The sequence below is a fragment of the Grampus griseus genome, assembly GCF_964374135.1.
Source record: "Grampus griseus genome assembly, chromosome: 4".
Classification (NCBI taxonomy): Eukaryota; Metazoa; Chordata; class Mammalia; order Artiodactyla; family Delphinidae; genus Grampus; species Grampus griseus.
Window position 1 is genome coordinate 39,529,442 of NC_138997.1, and position 27,440 is coordinate 39,556,881.

At 36.6% G+C, this 27,440-nt stretch overlaps 1 protein-coding gene across 1 annotated transcript in view; it reads left to right on the top strand.

Moving 5' to 3' along the window:
- The first annotated feature begins 154 nt into the window (after window positions 1-154).
- The window catches only part of HELQ (helicase, POLQ like), a 40,450-nt gene continuing 13,164 nt past the window's right edge, over window positions 155-27,440 (top strand). The window contains 13 exon segments of the mRNA XM_082653508.1: window positions 155-453; window positions 456-528; window positions 1,424-2,130; window positions 5,769-5,947; window positions 6,506-6,706; window positions 7,571-7,643; window positions 9,577-9,674; window positions 10,811-10,909; window positions 12,213-12,358; window positions 15,372-15,611; window positions 18,804-18,945; window positions 19,329-19,433; window positions 27,039-27,297. Coding sequence (XP_082509634.1) covers window positions 204-453; window positions 456-528; window positions 1,424-2,130; window positions 5,769-5,947; window positions 6,506-6,706; window positions 7,571-7,643; window positions 9,577-9,674; window positions 10,811-10,909; window positions 12,213-12,358; window positions 15,372-15,611; window positions 18,804-18,945; window positions 19,329-19,433; window positions 27,039-27,297 — 2,572 coding nt within the window. The 5' untranslated portion in view covers window positions 155-203.

Consider the following 27,440-nt stretch of genomic DNA (forward strand, 5'->3'; position numbering starts at 1 on the left):
GGGCGGGCTCCTACGTCTGTGCTTCCGCTTCCGGTCCCAAAGCCCTGACAATTGGTTTGTGATCCTTACCAAAGGTGGATGGAAAGGCGAGCGCAGTTTCCGCCTGTTGCTACCCTCCCCCTGTTGCTGCGCGCAGCCCTTCACTGGGGTTTGGCAGCTGGGTCACGCAGAACGACATCCGGGCAGGGCCCCCAGCCCCTGCCATGGATGAAGGTTGTTCCCGCATCCGCCGGCGGGTGTCGGTCCGCAAAAGGAACCGTCGTAGCTTGGAGAGCGTTTTTGCCGCCCTCACCGCGGCCGAGCTTAAGCCCGGCGATGAGGAGAAGGAGGACGAGGACGAGGAGACGGTGGCTGGGAGCCGGCGGCGAAAAACCATGGACGTGCAGCCGGTCGAGGTACAGCCCCGTCACCTCTCAAATTCCCCTGAGTTCCACGTTCCATTTCCTACCTGTGGGTTGATGATACAAAGCCAGGTCTCCCACTGCGCATACTCACTGAAAGAGGCGCGGGAGACCAGCTGAAGAAGGCGTGGTTGGAACGCCAAGAAGTTTGGCAGTTCCCTTCCCAGGTGCAAACAATTGACCAATTATCTACTAGCCTTCGTGGGCTTACCTCGTCTTTGTTATCGCTGTTAATCCTCACCTGTGAGGTGTTGCACTGTTAGCCCCATTATTATATAGATATGAAACCCCGAGACAGAAGTTGTACATGCAGCAAGTAAGTGGCATGACCAGACGCAAACCTAGACTTCCAAGTTTCTGCTGCTCCTTGTACTAAAAATCTACCATTTATTGCAGACCTATTATGTGCTGGGTACTTTGTTAAACTATTTACGTTATCTAGATTTTACAACAGAAATCTGGCCCTGAGAAGTTAAGAAACTACATTTACTACTCCAAATCTTGGGTTCTTAATCACTCCCCTATATTGCTACCTCCAAATTCCATCTCTTCTGTTTATAGACCATACCAAGTCAGACACTCCCTTTCAATTCCAGATTTCTAAGAACAGTCTCCTTGGAGTGTCCAGTGGTACAAGCATGATTTTATTACAGGCCAGTCTCTGCAGAATGGAGTATCGGAGGTGAAACAGCACTGCGGTTATCAGAAACTTCTCCCCTTCCAGTAGATGGTTATCGGTCTTGCTGCCATTTTAAAGGATTTAGCACTAGCTTAAGAATTAGGATCCCAGCATCACTAGGAGGACGGTTTATGCCAGTCACTTAACCTCTCTAGGCCTCCATTTCTTGATCTGTAAAATGGGATGATAGTATCTATTTTATAGGCTGATTTACATTTAGGTCTGTGATCCATAAGTGACCATATAATTATATGCTTGATAGAGCCCTCAGCTGGAACTTTTATTCTTAATGAAGCTAGAATTGACCATAAATCTTTTTGTCTTCTTTCCAGAATATTGACAGTGAAGAGGACATGTTTGGTGACTATGATAGCTTTGCTGAAAACTCTTTTTTAGCTCAAGTTGATGACCTGGAACAAAAATATTTGCAACTTCCTGAACATAGGAAACATGCTACAGACCATGCCACTGAAGATCTTTGTTCAGAAAGCATTAAACACAACACACTCAGCATTACTACTGTAGGCGACTGTACTGAATTAAAAATAGATGAGCACACGAAGAACCAGAGTGGGCATGAAGATGTCCCTATTGATCCTGAAGCTGATGTTTTGTATGATATACCTTCTTCACAGGTTTTATTCTTTGAAAATTTATATAACTCTTCAAATGATTTGGGTGATCCATCTACTGAAGAGAGGGATTGGAACTCATCCTCTCACAAGACTGTGAACGAGGAATTGCCCATTAATAACGTAGAGCAACCACAGCAAACTGATGAATCCTCTTCCAAAGTCAGAACTAGTTCAGATGCGAATAGGAGAAAAAGTCTTAAAGATCATCTAAAAAATACCATGACTGGAAATGCCAAGGCTCAAACACCAGTATTTTCTAGGACTAAACAGCTCAAAGAGACTCTTCTATCTGAAGAAATTAATGTTGCTAAGAAAACAATTGAGTCATCATTAGATGACCTTGGTCCTTTTTATTCATTACCCAGCAAAGTGAGAGACCTTTATGTTCAGTTCAAGGGAATTGAAAAATTATATGGTAATGCTTTTTCCTGGAATGAAAAAAATTTACCATCATCACTGTAATATTGATGCAAATCAAAAGAAAACCGATGCTTCCATCGTCATATTTCTCCCCTTAAAACAAATCAAAACATCAGTCCTCTCTGAGCGTTCCATTCCTATCCTGCTACTATTGAACTTCTTTCCTTCCCTTCGTGGTCACACTTCTCCAACGTGTTATCCTTGCTGCCTCCCTTTCCTCACTTCAGATAATTCCCAGTCCACTCCAACTCTGGGTTCTGTGCTGTCACTTAAGATATAATGACTAGGGTGTCGCAACTCAGTGATACTTTTAGTTCTTACCTTCTTTGACAGTTGCTTACCTGACAAAATTGCCCAAACTCTTCTTGAAACACCCATTTATTGACTTCTTGGCATTCCACTCTTGGTTTTTTTCCTCTGGTTGTCTAGCTGCTGCTCAGTTTTCTTAGCTAATGCTTCCTTAGCTGGCTCTTACTTTACTACCAAAACTTAGTTGCTGAAATTACATTGACTACTAATATGTCTTGAGTGAAAGAAGTCAGTATTTGTAAAACTGACTGAACTGTTCAGTTTGATGAAAACTAAACATTTTTAAGGACAACTAACGTTAGGATTTAAGTGCAAAGAAATAGTGATAATAATTCATTTGTCTTGTAACGTTTTTCAAAAATCCTGGGTCCTTGCATATATTTCAAATATGTGTCATTTTAGACAGAAAGGACACTTGCTTCCATCCCTGAAGAGCAGCCTATCATCCAATTACTTCAAAATTATTTCTGAAACTCCTAAGTTAGTATCTTATGAACCACATGAAAACATCTCGAGTTTGCATCTCGGGAGAAGACAATCAGGTTGGAGAAATAGGTCTACAGGAAACAAAGTCTAATATAAGGCTCTACAAGAGTCTAACAAATTCTAAATTGCAAGGTTTGCAATTTAAGAGCTACAGGTGTATATTGCCCTTGAAGTAGATGTTAACTTTTTTCCCTCTGCTTTTCTCCTAGCACCTTGTTTTTTGTCTAATCTGCATCTCCTGCCAGAATGAGTACCCTGAGGACAGGGCTCTATCTAACTCATCTTTTTCTTATGTGACTGGCACTGTGCCTGGTACACTCTGGTAGGTTCTCAACTGCTGGGGTTTGTCAGCCTAGTTATGAATTCTGGCCATGTCACTTAAACACAGGTTTTGCACTCTGAGCCTTAGTTCCTGCTCTGTTAAAAAGGGATAATAATAATAGTTGTTTTTCCAGTTCTGTGTCAAGGACATGCCAAGTTAGACGTTGGTAATGACTGTCAGTAGTTATATTGATTGCTTCTAAGTAAGAACTTCAGTAAATAACTATTTTTTTTTGGCTGCGTTGGGTCTTAATCTGCGGCACTCAGGATCTTCGTTGCAGCATGCGGGATCTTTCGTTGTGGCATGTGGGCTTCTCTCTAGTTGCAGCACGCTGGCCTAGTTTGCCCTGTGGCATGTGGAATCTTAGTTCCGGACCGGGGATCGAACCCGCGTCCCCTGCATTGGAAGGCGGATTCTTAACCACTGGACCACCAGGGAAGTCCCAGTAAATAACTTTTTAAAATCTCTTTTTATTTGTAAATCTGGCTTAAGGATGACCAAGTTAAAGCATAAATATATGTGCTACTTTTCATTGAGCTAGAACAATGCTTCTCAAAGTGCAGTTCCTACTGCAGCATCACCTGGAAATTTGTTGAAATGCACATTCCCAGGCTCCACCCTAGCCCTCCTGAATCAGAACCTTGGGGTGGGACCTAACAATCTGCTTTAGTAAGTCCTCCAGGTTATTCTGATGTGTGGGACGTTTGAGAGCTACTGAGCTAGAGAACTTCAACCTTAAACTTATTTTTGCCTCCTAAGTGTAGAATTATGCTTAATTTGTTTTATAGAAATGTTGGGAACTAAGTTAATGTAATTTTTTTTTTTTTTTTTTAGTGTGTGAAGATAGATGTTATTCCTAAATATTCATTATTTTGGTCATTTTATACTTTAAAAGTCTGAGTTGGATAAAATGTGGATATGGTCAAGTTGTGTTTTCACACAAACATCTGCAGTTTGATAACTAGTGGGTGATACTAGTCTGAAGTATTTTTTAATATTTAAGTATTAAACATTCAATTTATTTAAATATTTTTGAAATTTTTTTATTTAAGCATAGTTGATTTACAATATTAGTTTCAGGTGTACAACATAGTGATTCAGTATTTTTATAGATTATACTCCATTTAAAGTTATTACAGGGGACTTCCCTGGCAGTCCAGTAGTTAAGACTCCATGCTTCCACTGTAGGGGGCACAGGTTCGATCCCTGGTCAGGGAACTAAGATCCCACATGCAGCACAGCACAACCAAAAGATAAAAAAATAAGTAAATAAAGTTATTACAATATAATGGCTGTATTTTCTTGGCCTGTAAAATATTGAGATACTTTTAAAGTAAAAATACATAGTCATCTGCAAATATTTCAGGCTGCAAAGAATTACATCATATGATTGTGCAATAATTCAGTCTTTACCCCTTGATGGCTCTTTGTTATATATAAACAATGCTATGGTGAACATCTTGCACATATACCCTTGCTTTTATTTCTGTAGGTGTAGAGTTCTACAAGCAATACTGCTAGATCAAAGGCAGTGTGCAGTTTTATTTTTGATGCTGCTAGATTGCTTTCCAAAAAATTGTAGCAGTTTATGCTTTCGTCAGCCACACACAGAAATGCCTGTTCATGTCCAGTCTAGTAAACTCTGGATTTTATGTGTGGGGGCTTTTTTTTTGGTAGCTGTTTAACATTTTTTATTTTGCCAACCTAATAGGTAACAATAGAGCATCTTTTCGTGTATTTATTAGCCATTTGCATTTCTCCCTGGTGTGAATGTCTTGTCATATCTTTTGCCCATTTTTCTAGGGATAAAAATGATGCATAGTTTGAAGACTTTTGATGATCCACATTGTCAGATTTTCCTACAGAGTAGTTATACTAGTTTTCACATTGTTTCGGATCTGATGTGATCCTTTTCATACATTCCACCTTGCTAAGTTGTAGAAATCCTGGATGTCCTAGTTAATGATCCTAGTCTTTTATGGTTTAAACAGTCTCATCAATCAGTTTAAGGTGGTATTCAGGCCATTCAAACTTCAGCTCCCTGTGAGAGCTGGTTGAATAGTCTTTCTTACTTTGTGTAAAACCTCATAAATTTTATTCCTCCTCGCCCTGTTTCTCTCTAAGATGGTATTTGGGTGAATGAGCAAGGGAAGCTCACACAGTATCCTTGCAGAACATAAGAGGAAGGCCTTAGAATTCACACAGATCCTTGAAGTGCCCGTTAGCCCCTCCATGTCCCAGGTGACATCTCTTGTCCAGCAGGTGCTGTCTGCCCTGTGGAATCTTAGACCTCAGCCTGCAGTGGGCAAATAGGTGGGCTAGTTGCCCACTTCACTGACCAGGCCTGAACTAGAATGCACACCATGCGTTGGGGATTTTGACAATTAACATTGATATATAGTTACATTTATCACTATGAGAAGATGCTACACAGGGTAAGATTTGATTCTATCTTCTTAGAAAACTTTTGAGATTGTAGAAGGGGAAAATAAGGCTTTTTTTTTTCAATTCCACAGAATGGCAACATGCTTGCTTAACATTGAATTCTGTGCAAGAAAGAAAAAATTTAATATATTCCTTGCCAACAAGTGGTGGAAAAACCCTCGTGGCTGAGATTTTAATGCTGCAAGAACTGCTTTGCCGGCGAAAAGATGTTTTAATGATCCTACCATATGTGGCAATTGTTCAAGAAAAGGTGTGATTTTTTTTTAACAAGTGGTATTTGCTAATGTAATTTCGACATTCAGATATAAAAACTAGCATAAATGTAACAACTTTTTATTGACTGAGAAAAGGTATCTCTATTAATGATGGAGAATTATTATTTTTAGGATGTGCAAATACAGTGTGGAGTACTTAATCGAAAATCTCTTCTGTTTCAGAAGGGGTTTTATTTTTTTCTAAACCTGTGGATTAAACTCCATTTTACATGTTGTATTGATATTTAGCCTGCTTTTTCAAGCAGAAACTAACCAATTATTTTATCAAAATAAATGAGTTATTCTGATTTTTTTAACATCAGAGGAGACACTTAAAATTTATATTTATATTATCTAGTTTAAAAGTGGCATTTATTTGCAAAGATTAATACAGTAATTATGACATTTCTTATATATATGTAGGTATGTATTATCTGTGACCTTGTTCCCATTGTCAGTATTAAACATTATTTTAGATTTTTTAAATCCCTGTGAACACTTAACAATTAGGGTTCTTATCTGATATTTTTTGTTTATTTTAACTAATATTCTAGATTTCAGGTTTGTCAAGTTTTGGTGTAGAACTGGGTTTCTTTGTTGAAGAATATGCTGGAAGCAAAGGAAAATTTCCTCCAATTAAAAGAAGGGAAAAGAAATCACTATATATTGCCACTATTGAAAAAGGACATAGTCTGGTGAACTCTTTGATTGAAACCGAAAGGATTAACAGTCTGGGTCTGGTTGTTGTAGATGAGGTTGGTTACTCCATTTATTAATTTATCAACATTTTTATTATACTAACATTTATTATGTGGATCTGCTTAATACCTTTATGAAAATAAGTAATTTATTTTAATATATAGATAACACAGATAAAGACATTTCATGCATGGTAATCTTCTTTTTAAAACATTTTTTATTTCTTTAATGTTGTACCTGTTTTATTTATTTTTGGCTGCATTGGGTCTTCGTTGCTGCGCGCGGACTTTCTCTATTTGCGGCGAGTAGGGGCTACTCTTCATTGTGGTGCACGGGCTTCTCATTGCTGTGGTTTCGCTTGTTGTGGAGCACGGGCTCTAGGTGCATGGGTTTCAGTAGTTGTGGCATGTGGGCTCAGTAGTTGTGGCTCGTGGACTCAGTAGTTGTGGCTCACGGGCTCAGTAGTTGTGGCTCGTGGGCTCTAGAGCGCAGGGTCAGTAGTTGTGGTGCACAGGCATGGTTGCTCCGCGGCATGTGGGATCTTCCTGGACCAGGGCTCGAACCTGTGTCCCCTGCATTGGCAGGCGGATTCTTAACTACTGCGCCACCGGGGAAGCCCCCATGCATGGTAGTCTTAAATTCAGTTTTGTGTCAAGTGTTTCTTGAAGAGTGAATATATGTATATATGTTCAGTTTTATAATAGTATTTATGAATTCCAGATGCCAGAATGTTGTACTCGGGACAACCTCATTAACTTAAAATACCAGTGAAATAATGTATATGTACTCTAGTTGCCATAACGAAAATGTTTGAGTTATAAAGCAAAGATGGCTTCTTCATTTCATCCAATGTATGCTTGTTTTATTTAGGTATTTTATGCAGATTTACTTTTCTCCCTTTTTTTTTTTAAATCTCGAAGTTGCACATGATTGGTGAAGGAAGCCGTGGGGCTATACTGGAAATGACTCTAGCAAAAATCCTCTACACTAGCAGTAAGTATTCTTTCAAATGTGGTCACTAATTGATTTATAATCAAGAGACCTATAAAAGACTTAATTCTGTCACTAGCTAGATTATGTAACCTAGAGTAAGGTACTTAAGCTTTCTGCCTTAGTTTTTTATGTCTAAAGTAAGCTTATAAATTTTTGTTGGAAGAATGGATGAGTGAGTAGAATTGTGAAGATAAATGAAGTTAACATTTGAGGATGTCCCCTATCAGTATCCTCCACTTACTAGCTATGTGTGCTTAGGCATGTGACTCAACCTTTCTTTCTTCATCTGTAAAATGGGGATAATAATGGTACCAACCAGATGGGATTATTGTGAGGATTATATGAGTTAACACATGTAACGGACGCATTCAGCCATGCCTAGCACGTAGCACAATAAGGGTTTGCTGTTGTTGCCACCATCAGTATGATCATCATACCAAGAAAACATTGTATATAAATAGTCACTTTAAGGAGCTATTTTACAACATCAGATAGTCTTTAAATGTATATGAAATATTCTAAATATCTTCTCTATTATTTTTTGATATACTATTGCAATAGCTTATTAGTTGTATATTGTTAATAGTTTATATACGGAAAATTATTAATCATAAAGATCAGATCTTAAGAATTATTTTTAAAATTTTGATAACAGTGGTATTTAGGCAGGTTGTAGCACTTTATAATCATTTATTAAAAAAAATTTATTTAGTACCCCCTGTGCATCAGGCCCTGCCTTTATCAAACCTATATTTTAGTGAAAGTGAACAGATAATAAGCAGATAAACAAGAAAACATACAGTGTGTCAGATGGTGACAAATTCTATGGAAAAATATAAAACAGAGGAAGAGGGGAAAATGATCATCTACTTGTCAAATCCAGTGTACACTGACTGTCCTTGTCTTAATTTCTCTTCAGCATTTGATTATTTATCATTCATTTTTCCTTTGGATGCTTAAACATCATTCTGTCTTGGTTTCCCTACTATCTGTCTGTAAGACTGATCATGTGTTAGCATTGAGAGATAGCATAGCATAATGGCTAAGGGCAGACTCTGGAGCTGGATTCAAATCCTAGCTCACTTTTAACTTTGTCTGTGACCTTGGGCAAGTTATAGTAACTGTGTCTCTTTTTCCTTATGCATCAAAAATGGATGATAGTAATAGAACCTTCCTCACTGAATTGCTGTGAAGATAGCACGAGTCAGTCTTTGTACAGCATCTAGCATAGTACCTATACATAATGGACATGTGTTTGCTACTGCTGTATACTTATTTGTCCTTTTGTCACCAGTGCCTTACACTTAATAGATATTTGAATGAAAGGAATCTCTTTAGTTTCTCCTTTTGTTCTCCTTTGTGACACTGCTTTCTAAGCGTATTCATCATGTACATTGGTGTTACCATAGATTCATCTTAGACTCTTCTCTTGTTTCTTACTTCATACAATTTCTGCTAATTCTCATCCATACTCATGACTTCAAGGGCTCCTTGTGTTTGATGGCTCCCAATCTGTGTTACCAGCTTATACCTCTCTTCTGAGTAATATCATCTGCCAGATTAACACTCTGGTATTATACAGTTGACCGTTGAACAACACAGGTTTGAACTGCATGGGTCCACTTATATGTGGATTTTTTTCAATAGTAAGTACTACAGTACCACATGATCTGTGGTTGGTTGAATCCAGGGATGCAGAACTGAGGATATGGAGGACCGACTATAAGTTTTACACGGATTTTCGACTGCGAAGCAGGTTGGTACCCCTAACCCTCGTGTTGTTCAAGGGTCAACTGTGTTGGTATTTTTCTTACCTGTCCCCTCTTTCTCAAATCACTCAGGAAGAATAAGAACACTAAAAGGTTGCTAAAATTATTGTTATGATATACTAAGTAACACATTTTCATCAATACTTTGGGTTTTTTTTTTTTAGAAACAACTCAAATTATCGGTATGAGTGCAACATTAAACAATGTTGAAGACCTACAAGAGTTCCTGCAAGCGGAATATTACACGAGTCAGTTTAGACCAGTATGTACCTAAGGTTTGGTTTGTTATGTATCATCTTCTATTTAGAAAGAAAAGTAGCAAATGTACTGTATAAAAATTCTAAGAGTAGTGAAGGAACATAATGCCACTCACCATGGCTAAATGGTAGCAAGTTTGTGTGTAGAGGTCAGGGATCTTGGCTTGGGTCAGTACTGTATGGGGAACACCTGGAACAGTGCGTGACCCATGGGCCTTCAATGAATATTTATTGAATGGAATTTTTCAGACCCATTCTGCTTTTCTACTTTATATTCTGTAAGGTAAACTTTTTCATTCAGTGAGAATTTAGTGACTCATGTTTCAAGTTATTGGCACATAAAAAAAATTATCTTAAAAGTTAAAATATTTTCAAATATTTATGCTTTGGTAGTTTTAATGCTTTTTTAAAATAAGTTAAGACTTCACATGGATTTAAATTTAAACTCCCCAATAATAGTATTCCTAAAAGAAAGAAAGTAAATAAATGTAGTTCATAGTTATTCGAAAGTAACTTATAATGTACATATACTCTGTTTGAAGTTTCTGTGTCTAAATAGGTTTTCAGAAAATAATTTTTTTAGAATCACCAAATTTTAATTTGAAATTTAGTGTTTTTACATTTGCACCAAATATGAGAATTTTCAAGAGACATTTTCTGACCTTAATTGTCAAATTAGATGCTGTTCTTTTAAAAATTCAATGAGCTGTATTTACAAGCTTTTTTTGTCTACAAATAGTTAAATTAATAATTTGGTCAGTTTTAGATTAAAACTGATGACTAATGAAGCTATAAATCTTGAGGAATACCATAAATAACTCCTTAATAAAAGATAGAGTCTGAACACTTGACTCATTTATACTTCCTCTTGTGACACATACAAGTATCTGATTTTCTTTTAGGTATGTGGCTATTCAATTCATAAGTATTTCTTCAAGGATATTAATCCCTGTTTTGATTTAAAGGGAAAAATAAACTTAAATGGGAAAGAAGTAACTTTTAAGTTGAAGCATTCTACATACCTTAGAAAAGCTAAAATTTTTGTATATCTTTCCTTTTTACAACATATTTTACAAAATTTGATACTCTGGAAAAAGGAATTTACATGTGATATTAATTGCAAATGTCCTTTTAATTCGAGGTTGAATTAAAAGAATATCTGAAAATAAAGGACACAATATATGAGGTTGACAGCAAAGCTGAGAATGGCATGACTTTTTCACGTCTCCTTAACTATAAGGTAACCTTGATAATCCCTAAAGGTAAGGTTCCCAGACTTTGTGCCCGGCTTCCCTGGGGCACCACAAAAGAGTTGCATGGGTACCATGGGGTAGTTTAGTTGTTTCAGAGAAACAGCTGATGCTTGACAACTCTTGGACACCACACAAACTACTGGTTCAAGATAGGCAGTTTCCTATGTCAACATTAGATCACACTACATTACTTTCTACGATATTGTATCTTTGTGAAGTTGGGGGTTGTTTTTGCACTTACTGTAAGCAAATACCATGTGAAAATCAATGTGGGACAGGAAATGAGGATTTCTAAGATTTGAAAGACTGCAGGGCCCAGTTGTGTGCACATCCTGTTAGTGGGCTCTGATGGTTATTTAAGAATGAAATAAAAAAAATTTTATTCAGTTGACGTGTATTATTTATTTAGATGGCTACTAATTTGTGAGGAAATACATACTTATTAAGTTGTTTGAACCTAACTACCTAAGAATCAGAACTGTTAGTTATTTCTTTTGACCTTGGGGCTCCAGGAACCAAGAACGTTTGGAGACCTCTCCCATAAATGTTTATTCATTCAGCAACAACAGCAAAACAAGAAGAAATATTTGTGGGCTGTATAGCTCAGATACTGGTGTATGAAAATGTTAATGTATACTATGTTAATGTTCTGTGATTTATGTGAAGGACATTAAAAGGAAGAAAGGGATTTTACAACAGTTTTAGAATTCTATAAAGGTATATTATTCTAAATTTGTATCTTAATTAGTTTTCAGTAAAGTCGAAGGAAGTGAGGAGATTTTAAATAACTTTACATTTTTCTTCATGTTCTTTGAGTTCTTTGCATCTGCTTGATAAATATATTTTTTATTTCTGAAAATATGTCCTGTAGTATGATTGAATCTATGTTTTTGAAAACTGTTAGTAAAGCAGGAGGTTTAGCTTATTTATGCAGTTCTTTGACTATTATTAGGATCAATCTGTGTTTCTCTCTGTGGACTTTTTCTGCTTCAGTGGAGACGGGTGTGCAGTGGGGTTATTAATAACATTAACTATTTTCACTTCCTTTATTTAAAACTAAATACACCTAACGAAACCCTAATAACCCAAGAGAAAAGTGGGACTTAACATTTTGCTGTTTAATATAGGTTGTATCTTTTCTTTTAAATGATCATATTTTAAATGAGAAGTTCAAAATTATGGTTGGTTTACTTACCTTTCAAAGCTTACCTTTTTACTTACCTTTTACACTGGTAAAATGAAAGGCTTTCATGGTTGCTAACTACTTTGTTCCTAAATCTTGTTGTGCAGTATTCTGATACTCTGAAAAAGATGGATCCTGATCACTTGGTAGCATTGGTGACAGAAGTTATTCCCAATTATTCCTGCTTAGTTTTTTGTCCCACTAAGAAGAACTGTGAAAATGTAGCAGAAATGATATGCAAAATTTTAAGCAAGTATGTTACTCTTTTAAAAAATATTGTTTCATTTTTATTATGATTTACATGCTGTATGTTCTGTTTATTCAGCAAGCACTAAATACTTCTTGCAGAACATTATACTAAGTTGTTATAATAGATTCTAAAGGCCCTGACCTTGAAGCAAGTTGAACTGTGAAATTCACATATGTGAAATGGCCAGAGAAAAATTCTACCTGTAAGAGAACGCTGACTAATATAATGGCTTGGCTGCACAGTGAATCATCTTGGAGCCTTTTTAAAATTTCAGTGCCCAAGCTACATCCAAGACAAATCAGAATATATGGGAGTGGGACCCAGGCACCATTATTTTGTAAAGTTCCTAGGCAGAGTCCAGCATGCAGCCAAGGTCAGCTGCTGGCCTACATGATCAGAGGACTGATCACTAATCACTGTGTGGATGAATCATATCTTCAGCTTAACTTTCTTTTTAATTAAGTACTGTTGCCTTTGTTTTCTTAGTAAACTTCACACTTAGGTTGTGTGGACATTTGAATTGAATTTCCTAAATAATTAAGAAATGTATTAGTTTGTAATTTTATACTATAAAATGTTAATGTTGGTTCTGTTATGTCATAGAGATAAGTATAAAATGAACTTAAGTATGAACAGTTTAGTTTTTTCTGTACCTTTTTGTCCCATGTGTACTTTTATCATATTTTTCAGACTTCTTTTTGGCCCCTGAGCCAGTGCTATCTCACTGTTCACAGACCAGTACTATGGATTCTAATCTAGCCATCCTCCGCCTCCCCTTCCAATCCTGCTGTCATCATGGATTGATCTAATATAGAGTTAAATTCATTGACTAGTACAGAGATGCAGATGTTCGGGATAAAGCTCAGGAGTTTCCGATTTCAGTAACAGAGTCTGCCTTTACAGTGGTGATGTAGACTATAAAAACCTAAGGAAATTAAATTATCATTGAGATATTCTCAGTAAATCAGTTGTTTTCTTAGAATAAGGTAGTGTAGCACTAAGTGATGGGGAAATTTAGAGACAAACTTTTGACTGGGAGATGTGAGGTTTATTATTAGTCAAGTTATATCCTTGACTTATTTTGCTTTTTGGTGATAACAGTTTATTTGGGTCATAAATGTTGATGTTTAATATTGAATTACTTAAAAATTTGGTTCTCCAGAACCCTTAGTTAATGAATTATTATGGACACTTGATACTTTCTTAAACTCTTTCTGAAGGAAAACTTCCTCTAAAATACATTTTCCATATTACTTGCTGCTTTCATAAGGTGAATGTTCTGAGTATAGCTTAGCCCCCTTTTTTGGTGGCTGTTGGCTAAAATGTCATGTTTAGAGCATACTTTTTCATATTATTCTATAGTTTACATGTAGATGAAGTAAAATCTGGGGCTAAATGGTTTCTGATCTCAGTATTGTCCTTAGAACGTAATTTCATGAGAGTCCTGGAATATCAGCCTATGTCTTAATGATTTGCCTCCTAATCAGACATTTCATGTGAAGCAGGTATAGTAAAATCACCTAGAATATGCTTGTATGTCTAAGTGCAAAGACTGAAGCAGATTTTTTCCCAAGTGATTGTCTCAATCTCAAGGAAAATTATCTTTTTTATAGCTATTACCACCTTTGACTTCTAAGTTAAGGATGTCTTTTAAACACTATTTGCTGACAACTGCCAGAGCTCTGGTCATATCACTTTCCCTAAAAATGTCCCTGAAAATGATACCACAGTGCTTCTTAGCCTAGAATTCATGCTAAGATAATGACTCAACTTACTTTTCCATCCTTATTTCTTCCTTTCTTTATCCACCCTGCACTTCATCCAGACTGAACTACTTGTCTTCTTTGTTTATTCTTGAACTTCCCATTTCCATGCCTACAATCCTGCTTTACCTTCTGCCAACACTGCACTTTCCTGCCCCCTCATTGCTGCCTCTCTAACACCTGGTCTTCAAGGCCCAGCTCACATCTCAACTTCTCCCACAAAACCCTTCTCCATATAATTATGTCTTATCTGGTCAGTTACAAATAATGTCTCCCTTCTCTAAAATTATAAGGTGATTATCCATAAGTCTTAATTCCTTGAGAAGGATTTGTCCCTTTCAGGACCTCAAACACTGGCCGGAAAGTAGTAACATAAAGTCTGCTGCTCCCTACTCAGCGGCCACTTCTAGTTCTTGCACTGATGAATCTTGACCACTTTCTTCCCAATTCTTCACTGTCTCCTGGCCTCCCATTTCTCAACTTCGTGTGAAATGACTGTCCTTGTGCAGTTAGCACCAGCCAGAGCTCTCTATGCTTTCCATGAAGCATGCTAAAACAACATAGGGCTGTGTGTATTATATTTATATCTTGGACTATATTTGTTTGCTACTGGTATTCAGAAGTTGTTGCTTTGTAGTCAGTTAGTAGTTAGTTGTACTTAGTCTTTCTTTCCTTTTTTTCTTTTCTAGAAGGTAATTTAAAATAATAGGTGCTTCTAGGTAAGAAGACATTGTAGGATATTACTGAGGCTTCTAAAATGCTAGAGTTTAGACAGTTTTACATATAATTCATATGATTTAATAATATATGTTTTCATCTTCAGAGAAGAAAATTTATGACTTAAAACAAATCATCTTCACTAAAGATATATGTTCTTGTGAAAAAATAATTGTAACATCTAGAGCAGGGGTCTACACCTGGAGTTCATGTATTCATAGGAGGTACAGGATTGAACTTCAGGAAGTCCATGAATCCTTGAAATTATATGCAAAGTGTTGTGTTTATGTGAATATTTTTTTCCTTAGTTTTAAGCAGATTTTCACAGGGCTCTGTGATCCACAAAAAGGTTCAGAGAAACTGCCTAATAGCTAATGAAGTCAAATCAAAATTCTAAGAACATTCTATGTATTTATATCAATAAAAGTAATAAGTTCTTTTAAAAAAAGAATGTTTACATGCACCTACTGAAATTAAAATTTTAGGTACTTTGTCACTATAAGATCAAGGGTTCACGTCTAACGTCTTTTTCCCAGGGAATATCTGAAACACAAAGAGAAAGAAAAACATGAGGTGATTAAGAACTTGAAGAATATCAGCAATGGCAACCTGTGTCCTGTTTTAAAGCACACCATCCCATTTGGAGTTGCTTATCACCATGGTGGTTTAACGAGTGATGAAAGGAAGCTCTTGGAAGAGGCCTACTCCGCAGGAGTTCTCTGCCTTTTTACCTGCACATCCACCCTAGCAGCAGGTGTTAACCTACCAGCTCGAAGGTAAGATATAAGTCATTGTTGGCCGGTCTCAAAACTTTCCAGTTCCTAGCTTGCCAACAGTTTTTTTTGTTGTTTTATTCTTTCTCAGTAGTGGGTGAGAATTTATCAAATGTTTTTTTCAGCATTTGCTTAGTTGATTGTTCGGTTTATTTACTTTAATATTTTAATGAAAAATAACACTAGTAGATTTCTTGCTGTTAGAATTCCTTCTTTCTTTGTTACTCTCCCTATCTGGTTTTGATGTTATGGTTTATTATCCTGGTTGTGTAGAAACAGTTGGCAAGCTTTTGACCATGTTTTATGATCTGAAAGAGTTTATTTAACAGATTTCCTTGAAACTTTAGAGAACTCATCCAGAAAGACTTTTGAGTCTAGTATCTTTTTTTAAAGAGTAGATCCTTGATTATCTTTTTGGTTATTACCAGTATAATTGATTTCTACTCTTTGTCATTTGTGACATTTTTTCAAATAAATGGTCAGTTTTTATAAATCATCCATGAGATTTAAAAAAATATGTATTTTCTGTTGAGTATGTAGTTTCATATAGCTCAATGTATAACAGTTATTAGTTATCAGCTCCTCCCTTTTCTTTGTGATTCTTTGATTTGTCAGTTTCAGAGTCTCCCACTGTAATGATGGAGTTGTCAACTTCTCCTTTTTACATTTTTAAAAGTTCTTGCTTTGTATTTCAAAACTAGGTATATAAAGGTTTACTGCAAATATCTTATTGCTGAATTATACCTTTTATGAATAGAATACATCCTTGTTTTCCTCATTTAGTGATTTTATTTTGAATGCTGGGACTACATTTTTTGCCAAGTATATTTTTTTCTATTCTTTTATTTTCAAACTCTGTCACTGGTTAAGTTTTCTATTTTTTCAGACAATTGTTGAAATAAAAAAGGAAGTTATGTATTCTATTTCTCTTGTTTCAATGGTTACTCTTAAATTTTTTAACAGTTGTAAAACTGTTAAAAAACGCAACTGTGTTTTTCTGTCATTTTAGAATTAATCAATAACTATATCCTCTGCTTGAACATAACAAGAGTCTTAGCATTTGTGTGTTTTTCTACACTGCCTCATGTATTGTTGCATTTACCTGGAATTTTAGTTCTAGATTTTAAATTTTCTTTCATCTTATAATCAATAGTTCTTTAAACTTACCTGTAAATTATACTTTTTGTGTGTGTGTGCCTACCACTGCCTCTTGTGTCTCACATCTTCCTTCTATGATCCATTTTTTATTTTGCCATCCTTGGGTAATTATTTTTTAAATGCTGCATTGGGAGTAAAAATTTTTGAATCTTTGCGTAGCTGAAGATGTCTTTATTTTAGCCTCACACTTGAACACCTTGCTAGGAGCAGAATTCTAGGTTCAGTTTTTTTTCTTTGGGGCCCTTGTAGTATTCTTCCATGTCTTTTAGGTGCTAGTGTTGGTCATTTTTGTTTTTGCATAGGCGTGCTGTTTTTCCCTTTCCAGAAGCTTTTAGACTTTTCTCTTTAACCTTAACATTTTGTCCTAGTGTATAATAATAATTACAGTTATTACATGCCCTCACTCATGTCATAACAGCTTTACATGCGTTGACTTAATAGATCCTTACAACAGCTCTGTGAGAAAGGTCGTATTTTATTATCCACATTTTATAGAAGGGAAAACTGAGGCACTGAATAATGAAGTAACTTACCCAACTTCACGGCCAACAAATGAGTTTCAAAGCCAAGGTTTGAAACTGAAGAAACTGAGAAATCTAATTCTGCAATCCTAACTCTCCCAGTTTAGCTACTTCTTATTCATAGGGCTTAGCCCTTTGGTACATGCTTTCAGTCTAAAGTTTTATGCCTTTATTCATCTTAGAGTAATTTTTTTCAGTTATTTTATTATTTCTTTTCTTCTGTTTTCTCTGTTGTCTGCTTTTGTAACTTCAGTTAGACAGTTGAAACCTCTTAAATTGAGCTTGCATCTCTTAATTGTTCTTACACATTTTTCAATCTATATGAGCTATGTGATTTCTTCACCTTTACTTTCTTTTTTTTTTTTTTTTTGCGGTATGCGGGCCCCTCACCGCTGCGGCCCCTCCCGCTGCAGAGCACAGGCTCTGGACGCACAGGCCCAGTGGCCATGGCCCACGGGCCGAGCCGCTCCGCGGCATGTGGGATCCTCCCGGACCGGGACACAAACCCGCGTCCCCTGCATCGGCAGGTGGACTCCCAACCACTGCGTCACCAGGGAAGCCCATCTTTACTTTCTATATAACAAAATAAGTTTTTAATTGTATTCCGTTAACTGTGTTTCATTCATTATTCAGTTGTTCTATTAAATTGTTTAAATTAATTAATTCTTTTTAATTTCTAAGAACTCTCTTTTATTGTCCTTTCTTTATAAGAGTCTGCTCTCATAGTGTGAATACAGTACCCTTTAGAATTTTCTGTGGATACTAATTAGAATTTTTTAAAGTTCTTTTCTGTTCTGCATATTATCTGCTTCTGTCAGACATTTTTTCTGTATGCTCTCATTGTTTTTCTTTTATGTCATTGGTTTTCTTCATGTATTTGGTAATCTTGGCTGTCCATTGAGATTTATAAATAAAGAGGTAGGCTGATTGTTTTAGGTAAATGACAGGTTTTCTCTCACCTTTGAATAGGAAAGCTGGCTACAAACTTCTGTATATGTGAACAGGATTGAAATCACCATATTTGTAGGTCAAAATCAGATGAAATCTACAATTTTATGTTGACAGTATTGTAAGCTCATAAATGAATATGCATATGTTGGTGGTCCATGGTCAGATTTTTCATTTATGGAGTATCAAATCAAAACTATTTTGAGATTATTGCTCTAGTGGATTGACCATATGTTTTACAGCTAAGCAGACTTAAGTTCAAGTTATGGTTCTGGTAATTACTAATTTTGTGAGTTTTGCTAAATGACTTAACGTATATATATGCTTTAGTTAACTCCTTTATAAATAAGTAAGAAAGAATGTTATCACCAAGAGTTTTGTAAGATTATAAATAATGTACATAAAGAGCCTAGGACATCATAGATTCTTGGTAAACAGTAGTTGCCTATTATTTTGAGTTAATATGTTACTAAATTTAATATCACATAAATATAATGAAAACTTTAAAAAATAGAAGCTATTGCTATAGATGGAATACCACTTTTAATTAATTTTATCAATTCCATAGAGTTATTTTAAGAGCCCCCTATGTTGCTAAAGAATTTTTAAAGAAGAATCAATATAAACAGATGATTGGCAGGGCTGGCCGTGCTGGAATAGATTCTACTGGGGAGAGTATTCTTATATTGCAAGAAAAAGACAAGCAACAGGTAATAATCTGGTGGATGGTTGGTCATTTTGTTGTCTTTTCTTGGACTTTGGTCTAGCCTTTTTATGAGATTGTCTTTTAAAAATTAATTATTAATATTCCTTTAACTAATGTTTCCTTCTCTCCCATGATTAAGAATTAGAAAGAGTAGTTCAAATACTTTTCTATTTCAGGCAAACAATGAAAAGTATTTTCCTTATTTATCTTCTTCCATTTTCATGAGAACACCTGCTAAATTCTTATCTTTTTGTCTTTATGTTTTTTATCTCCCCCAGCCTTCACACAATCTATGCAAAATATAAAATTTATATGGAACACCATTTATTTTTTATAGTAATGCAAAACATAAATTTATTTTTTATAATAATGCTTTAACTCTTGTAGGTATTGGAGTTAATAAGCAGACCATTGGAAAACTGTTATAGCCAACTTGTTCAAGAATTCACCAAGGGAATCCATACTTTGTTTCTCTCTTTGATTGGTTTGAAGGTATTTTTTAATATTTTTATATCTTATTGCTGTTACCTGAGATAATGGAAGTTAAAAAGTTTTGAAAACTACAAGGTATAAAAAAAATGTTAACTTCTAATCTAATGTGGAAAAGAACAGTCTGTGACATGATAAATCTGAGTCTGGATTTATATGTGCATTTTTAATCCTTTGAATTATAAAGAATGTGAAAAATCAACAAATCATAACTGGGCATCCATTACAAGTAAGAAACTTTGGTGTATACTATGGGGGATAGAAGGAGCTCTAAAGACATGGGTCCTGATGTGGGATAATCCTGCATCTCTGCCACTGTTAAGAATAAGGTTCATTGTAGTCCTGTGACCATAAACATTTGTCAGATCAGTATAGCCTTTATCAGGCAGAAAATTAAAATAAAAAAAATAGTTGGGTGGGGCATAATGGGAAAACACTCTTTTTTTCCTAAGATTAGAAATTGGCGCTCTTTTTTAGGATATCTCTTGAGCTAAACCTTTTTTTTAGGGTTATCCTTAAGTAAATTTTAACTTTGTGCCCAAATCACTCAGCCCGAAAGTGGCAAAGCCAGGGTTTGAATTCAGCTTTCTTTAATGATAAAACCAATGTTCTTAACCTATCATGTAGTCTCTCTTCATCAACCTGAATGGTTTAAGGGAAAATCCAAAATTTAATTGATAAATAAAAGATATGAGACAGGTTTTGATTACCTTGCGGATGAATGGTGTAACGTTGCAGTATCCCCTGGCCATTTACAAGAGTGAAAGGCTACAAGAAAGAAAAGGAATTAATGCTGGGTATTGAAGGAGATAGAGGTTTTAGATAAGCAGAGGGAAGGAATGAGCCATTCCAGGTACTTAAAATAGAATGAAAGATGAGAAACTTTAAGATGATGTGGGGTAACAGTCAATAGATATTATAGCTGTAGAGTAGGGCTGAAGATACCAAAGAGTAGAAGGTTGGGTGGAAAAAGTTGGGGCAGAGTGTGTGCTGTAGATTGGGGAAGACAGGAGAGAGTGCTTAAATATAGACTCAAGAGTTGTGACACAGTCACTTATCAGTGGAGTAATAGTCAAAGTGTTCTGTGGTCGTTTCGAGCAGGGGCTCTGATATCACACATATCTGTGTCTGGGTCACAGCTCTGTCTCTTGTTATCCTGTGTAAATTACTAACGCTCTCTTAAACCTCACTCAGTTGTCTTATCTGTAAAATGGGAATAATAGTATGCAGAAGTATTGCAAGGCTAGTTTGGAAGCAACTGTAGTAATCCATGTATAATGTAATAAAGACCTGCAATTGGAGGGTTGCCAAGGAATTAATAAAGAAGGGAAAGAGATCATGAAGATCATTGAGTCTTATTACATTTATATATTGAATAAGGTAACAGAGAATTCGTGATTGGTTTAAGGTCATTCAATGTGTTCTGTTTAGATGAGATTATAATTCAGGTTCCTGCCTTGCTGGCCTGTACTCTTTCCAGTATGCCGTTGTGAATGTGGAACATTCACTAAGTGCACTTGAAAACTCACCAAAATAGGCCATATTCTGGGCCATAAAATAAGTATCAGTAAAGTTAAAGGATTGAAATCATATAAAGAATGGTATCTAATGACAACAAAATTATAGTATACATCAATAATAGAAAGGTAGGGATTTCTCTGGTGGTCCAGTGGTTAAGAATCCACCTTCCAGTGCAAGGGACACAGGTTCGATCCCTGGTCGGGAAACTAAGATCCCACATGCCTCGGGGCAGCTAAGCCCTCACGCTGCAACTGAGACCCAATGCAGCCAAATAAATAAATAAGTATTTAAAAATGAATAAATAATAGAAAGGTATCAGGAAAATACCCAAATATTTGGAAATTAAACAGCATACTTTTATGGTCAAAGTAGAAATCACAAGGGAAATTAGAAAATATCTTGAATGGAATGAAGATGAAAACATATATCAGAATTAGTGGCAGGCAGCTAAAGAAGTGCTTAAGGGGACATTTATAGCTTTAAATGCTTATTAAAATTCAAGGAAGATCCAAAGTCAGTGATCTAAGTTTCACCTTAGGAAGCTAAAACAAAACAAAACAAAAAGCCCCAAAGTAAGTAGAAGGAAGGAAATGATAACAGATAAAAGCAGAAATCAATGACAAAAAATAGACAAGAGAAAATATTAATGAAACCATAAGCTAGTTCTTTGAAAAGATCAGTAAGATTATTGATTGAATTGATCAGAAGGAAAAGAGAGTCGCATAAATTACCAATATCAGGAATGAAAGGAAGGTCATCACTGGATATCCCAGAGATAGTAAAGGTAGTAAGGAATTACCCTTGAATAGCTGTATCCTTGAATACTGAAAAATGAATTCAACAACTTGGATGAAATGGGGGAAATTCTTTTTTTTTTAATTTACTTATTTTATTTATTTAATTTTGGCTGTGTTGGGTCTTCGTTCCTGTGCGTGGGCTTTCTCTAGTTGCGGCGAGCAGAGGCTACTCTTCATTGAGGTGCTCAGGCTTCTAATTGCTGTGGCTTCTCTTGTGGAGCACGGGCTCTAGGCATGCGTGCTTCAGTATTTGTGGCATGTGGGTTCAGTAGTTGTGTCTGGCGGGCTCTAGAGCACAGGCTCAGTAGTTGTGGTGCACGGGCTTAGTTGCTCTACAGCATGTGGGATCTTCCCAGAACCAGGGCTTGAACCCACGTCCCCTGCATTGGCAGGCAGATTCTTAACCACTGCAACACCAGGGAAGTCCAATGGGGAAAATTCTTGAAAGACACAATTCCCGAAATTGACTGAAGAAATAAAAAATCTGAATAGTCCTATATTTATTAAAGAAATTGAATTTATAATTTAGAACTTTCCCACAAAGAAAACCCTAGGCCCAACTGACTTCACTGGTGAGTTCTAACAAACATTTAAAGGAGAAATAATATCAGTCATACACACATTCTTTCAGAAAGTAGAGGAAGATGGAACACTGCTCATCTTATCTTATGAGACCAGCATTATGCTGATACCAAAACCAGACGAAGATATTACAAGAAGAGAAAACTACAAGCCAATGTCTCTGGTAAACATACATATAAAAACCCATATCAGGGCTTACCTAGTGGCGCAGTGGTTGAGAGTCCGCCTGCCGATGCAGGGGGCGCGGGTTCGTGCCTCGGTCCGGGAGGATCCCACATGCCGCGGAGTGGCTGGGCCCGTGGGCCGTGGCCGCTGGGCCTGCGCATCCGGAGCCTGTGCTCCACGGCAGGAGAGGCCACAGCAGTGAGAGGCCCACGTGCTGCAAAAAAAAAAAAAAAAAAAAACCATATCAAAGTACTAGTAATACAACAATACATTATTAGAACAATATACCATGATCAATCAGAATTTACTCCAATAATGCAAAGTTGGTTTAACATTCAAAGTTCATCAGTATATTGATAATTATCCATTTGACAGAACTCAACATTCATGATAAAAGCTCAACATACTAGGAGTAGAAAAGAACTTCTTCAATCTGATAAAGGTTGTTTATTTAAAAAAAAAAGAAACTACAGGTAACATCACACTTAATGGTGAAAAACTAAATGTTTTTTCCCCTAAGATCAGGAAAAGAAATCTGCTCTCACTCTACTAATCAACATATATCAGAACTTGTACCCAATACAATAAGACAGGAAGAAAAAATAAAGCAAACAGTTTAGAAAGGAAGAGTAAAACTGTCTTATTTGCTGATGGCATTGAATTCAAGAAAAATCCAAAGGAATGTCCAAAAAACCAGAGTGTAATTAGTGGTGTCACAGGATACAAGGTCAATGTACAAAACTCAATTATATTTTTATATACTTACTGCAAATAATTGGAAAAACAATTCCATTTACAGTAAATTCAAAAAAAACATGAAATACTTAGGGGTAAATTTAACTAATATGTGTCAGACCTATACACTGAAAACTATGAAACACTGCTTAGAGAAATTAAAGAAGGCCTACATAAATGGAGAGAGATAGCATGTTCATGAATTGGGACACTCACTTTTGTTCAGATGTTACTTCTTCCCAAATTGGCCTATAAATTCAGTGCAATCCCAATCAAAATCTCAACAGGTTTTTTTGTAGAAATTTCACACTGATACTAGAATTTATTTGGTAATGCAAAGGAATAGAATAGCCAAAAATAGTTTTGTAAAAGAACTTGACTTCAAGACTTACTGCAAAGCTTCAATAATTAAAAACAGTGTGATATTGGTGCAAAGATTGACATATAGACCAATAGATCAGTAAGTCCAGAATTAGGCCCATATATGATCAATTCATTTTCAACAAAGGTGCCAAGGTATTTAAATGGAGAAAGGATTTTTTTTTCAATAAATGGTGCTGAAACAAGTAGATACCAATATGGAACAACCACAGACAAATTAACCCCAACTCTTACCTCCCACTGTCCAAAAAAATTAACTCAAAATGGATCATAGACCTAGACCTAAAAGCTAAAATAAAACTTCTAGAAGAAAATCTAGGAAAAAATTTTTGTTACCTTGGGGTAGGCAAAGAGTTCTTACGTGGGAAACAAAAACCATAAACCATGAAAGAAAAAAATCAATTTAATAGGCTTCATCATTATTTTAAAATTCTCTTCAAAGGACCCTGCTTAACAAATGAAAAGGCGGAGGAAAATGTTTATACATCTGACAAATATGAGTATGTCATGAGTGAGGACTCCACAAAAGGCAGTGGAATTAGGAGGGAGTTGGGACTTCAGTGCACTCCCTGTGCACTGAGACCAGTGCTCTCAGGTACAGGACTCCTGGGGGAACTGACTTGGCCACAAAAGTCTGGTTTTATGGGCCTGGCAATGCAACCGTTGTTTTCTGTTTTAACAATTGAAGTACAGCAGCAAGAAGTCCAGGCAGAGTCAGCTCAGGAGATTAGCCTATAGGCAGCTGTTGTTTCAAGCCTGCCCATAGGAGACTACGGGGCCCCGTCCTGAGGAGGACAGGCCATCAGGGTTCCTCCTACTCCTTGGGGTAAGGCTTCACAACAGGGCTCTAGTTGTGGAAAGAGGCCGGAATTACAGACCGGGTGGAGAAGTGGGAAAATCTTTAGAGTTAGAACTGAAGCAGAAGTCAAGTCCTCTGGACAGGAACAACCAGGTGGGATAGGGGTGAGAGGCAAGAAGGGCAGTGTGAGGTCAGGAGGCAGAAGGTAGAGGTGGGCATCCCTGGAGAGACTAGGTCCAGGGTTTGGTGGAAGAGATGGAAACTCCAGGCATTAATAAGAGATCATAACAGTTGTTGGGCCATGGGATACAGGGAGCCTCCAATTATTGTTTCTCACAACTATGTTTCAGATGCTCTGCTAGACACTTTATATGTTTTATCTCTGATCTTTGCATACCTTTGAATAAAGTAATATAACTGTGCTTTCACAAAAAAAGAATCCAAGGCAAAAAGGTAGGTTACGTAGGCTGCTTGCACACGCTGGTGCATACTACTGCGGTCTTGCCTGGATCACTGTAATGGTCTCCCAGTTGGTCTCTTTGCATTCACTCTGTCTGCCCTGCCTTCCCACATCCCCTCCAAGTAATTCTTCAATAGACTGATCTTCACAAAATATAAAATCCGAATGTATCACCCCCTTCTGCTTAAAATTTGTCACTGGTTGTTTCCTGTTGCTGTTAGGATTGAGCCCAAATTCCTTATCATGGTCTACTGTGGTAGATTTGGCCTCTGCCTGTCTTTTCATCCTCATCTCCCACCAGCCTTCGTATACTCTGTACTCCAGACATACTGGCCTTCTATTACATTTCTCAAACATTCTATACTTGCTCCTACTGCAGTGTTCTGTAAGCCTGGGACTCGCCCTTCTTACCTCCCCGTCTCCAGTTTCACCCTCACCCACTCCCACTTAACGGTCAGACTTTCACTTCACCACCACTTCCTCAGGGAAGCCTTTCTTTGCCACTGAGTCCAGTCAGTCTATTGTATGCTTTGTAGAAACACATTCTTTCCTTTAATAGCACCTATCAGTTTGTAGTCGTATTCTTGTTAGTGCCATTATTTGGCTAATAACTTTACCCCAGTGGAATGTAAGCCCTGTGACAGCAGGATCCACATGTATTGTCATTTATCACTGAATCCCAGTGACTAGCACAGTGCCTGGCATGTGGTTGGCACTTGGTAAACACTTGAATTAATGAATGGGTTGACTTTGGAGTTGGTCATGGCTGAACTTGCAGGTTGGGGCAACAGTGAAGAACCCAGCTTTGAGAAGCCAGAAGCAGAGTCTCTACCAGTGGGTTTAAACCACTATGTCTATAAGTTTTCAGAGGGCTAGAAAGGTAACCTGTTGGTCGCCAGAAGGATCAAGTAAAGGATTTTGTTTGTTTGTTTACTCCCACGGTTAACTGTAATCGGCCAACCAAAAAACAATATAGAAACTAAGTATGCTGATAATCTACAAACTGAGTATCTTAAAAGTACAATTTGGCCTGAATGAATACTATATTAAGAATGATTTTTATTAAAAGGAGAAACAATAGGAAATGTCTGTGCTCCATTTTATTTTCTGTTATCGCTTATAATGGTTTAATATGAAATTACTAGTTAAGTTTTCCAGTTGAAATATCGTCAGAGTTGTGAGAGAGAAAAATATGCTTATTGATTGACTATATTTTAGTATAACTTGTTGATTTCATTGAAATTGGCTAATATAAATTATTCTAATTCAGAGACAGCTCTACATCTGAATACCAAGTGGTGAGTTAAGTATTACTTACGATTGCCATTATAAGTTTTAAATAGTGAGTAAGTGGGGAGAAAAAAAGGCAGCAAAAGAACAGGAAAAGGAGATGGGAATGAGAGAGACAAAAAGCAGTAAAAAACTGCTGTCTATTTTTAAGTAATATGTCAGGGAAAGTATTGCCTGATCCTGTTTTAGTGGAGGCTTTCAGTTGTGTTTTCCATGTTTGTTTGTTTTTTTAATACAATTTTTAAAGCTAAAGAATGTTTTCACATGTGGCTGGAAAGGGGTGGAGGAAGGATTTCTGAAGGAGGCTAAGTGGGAATTAGTGATAATTGAGGAGTAAACAGAGAGCACAGCTTTGGAGGTATTGTGAAAAATTATTCAAAAACCTAAGGGGTTTTTGAATGAGAAATGTGTAGATGTTTTCATTAAAAGTATGAATATGGGGCTTCCCTGGTGGCGCAGTGGTTGAGAGTCCACCTGCCGATGCAGGGGACACGGGTTTGTGCCCCGGTCCGGGAAGATCCCACATGCCGCGGAGCGGCTGGGCCCGTGAGCCATGGCCGCTGCGCCTGCGCGTCCGGAGCCTGTGCTCCGCAACGGGAGAGGCCACAGCAGTGAGAGGCCCGCGTACCGCAAATTAAAAAAAAAAAAAAAAAAAAAGTAGGAATATGATAACTATCTTTTCCCTTAAATTGTTTTCTTCTTTTGATTTTAAAATGTTGTTATAAAATTACCTTTATGCAACTATGTAGATTTTATAATAGTTTTTTATTTAAATAGCTTTGCGGTATGGAAATGAGTCATCATCTTGATTAATTATTCATTCAAAATGTTACCTTGAATTAGGGAAGATGCTCTAATGATGTCCTGAATTGTTTCAGATTGCAACAAATCTCGGTGACATATATCACTTTATGAGTGGTACATTTTTTGGTGTTCAGCAGAAGATTTTGTTGAAAGAAAGAAGTCTCTGGGAAATAACTGTCGAATCACTTAGATACTTGACAGAAAAAGGACTCCTACAAAACGATACTATTTTGACAGAAAAAGGACTTCTACAAAAAGACACTATTCATGGGTCGGAAGAAGAGTTCCAATATAGTTTTCACATTACAAAGTTGGGACGAGCTTCTTTTAAGGGTAAGAGTTTACCTAAATCTCATTACTAATCTGAGAAAATGCATTGGAAAAAATAGAAATTATTATGTAATGTTAAGTTGGATTTGTAATTTCATATTAATAATATTAATCTTATCTTACAAACTGTTGGACTACTTCAACTT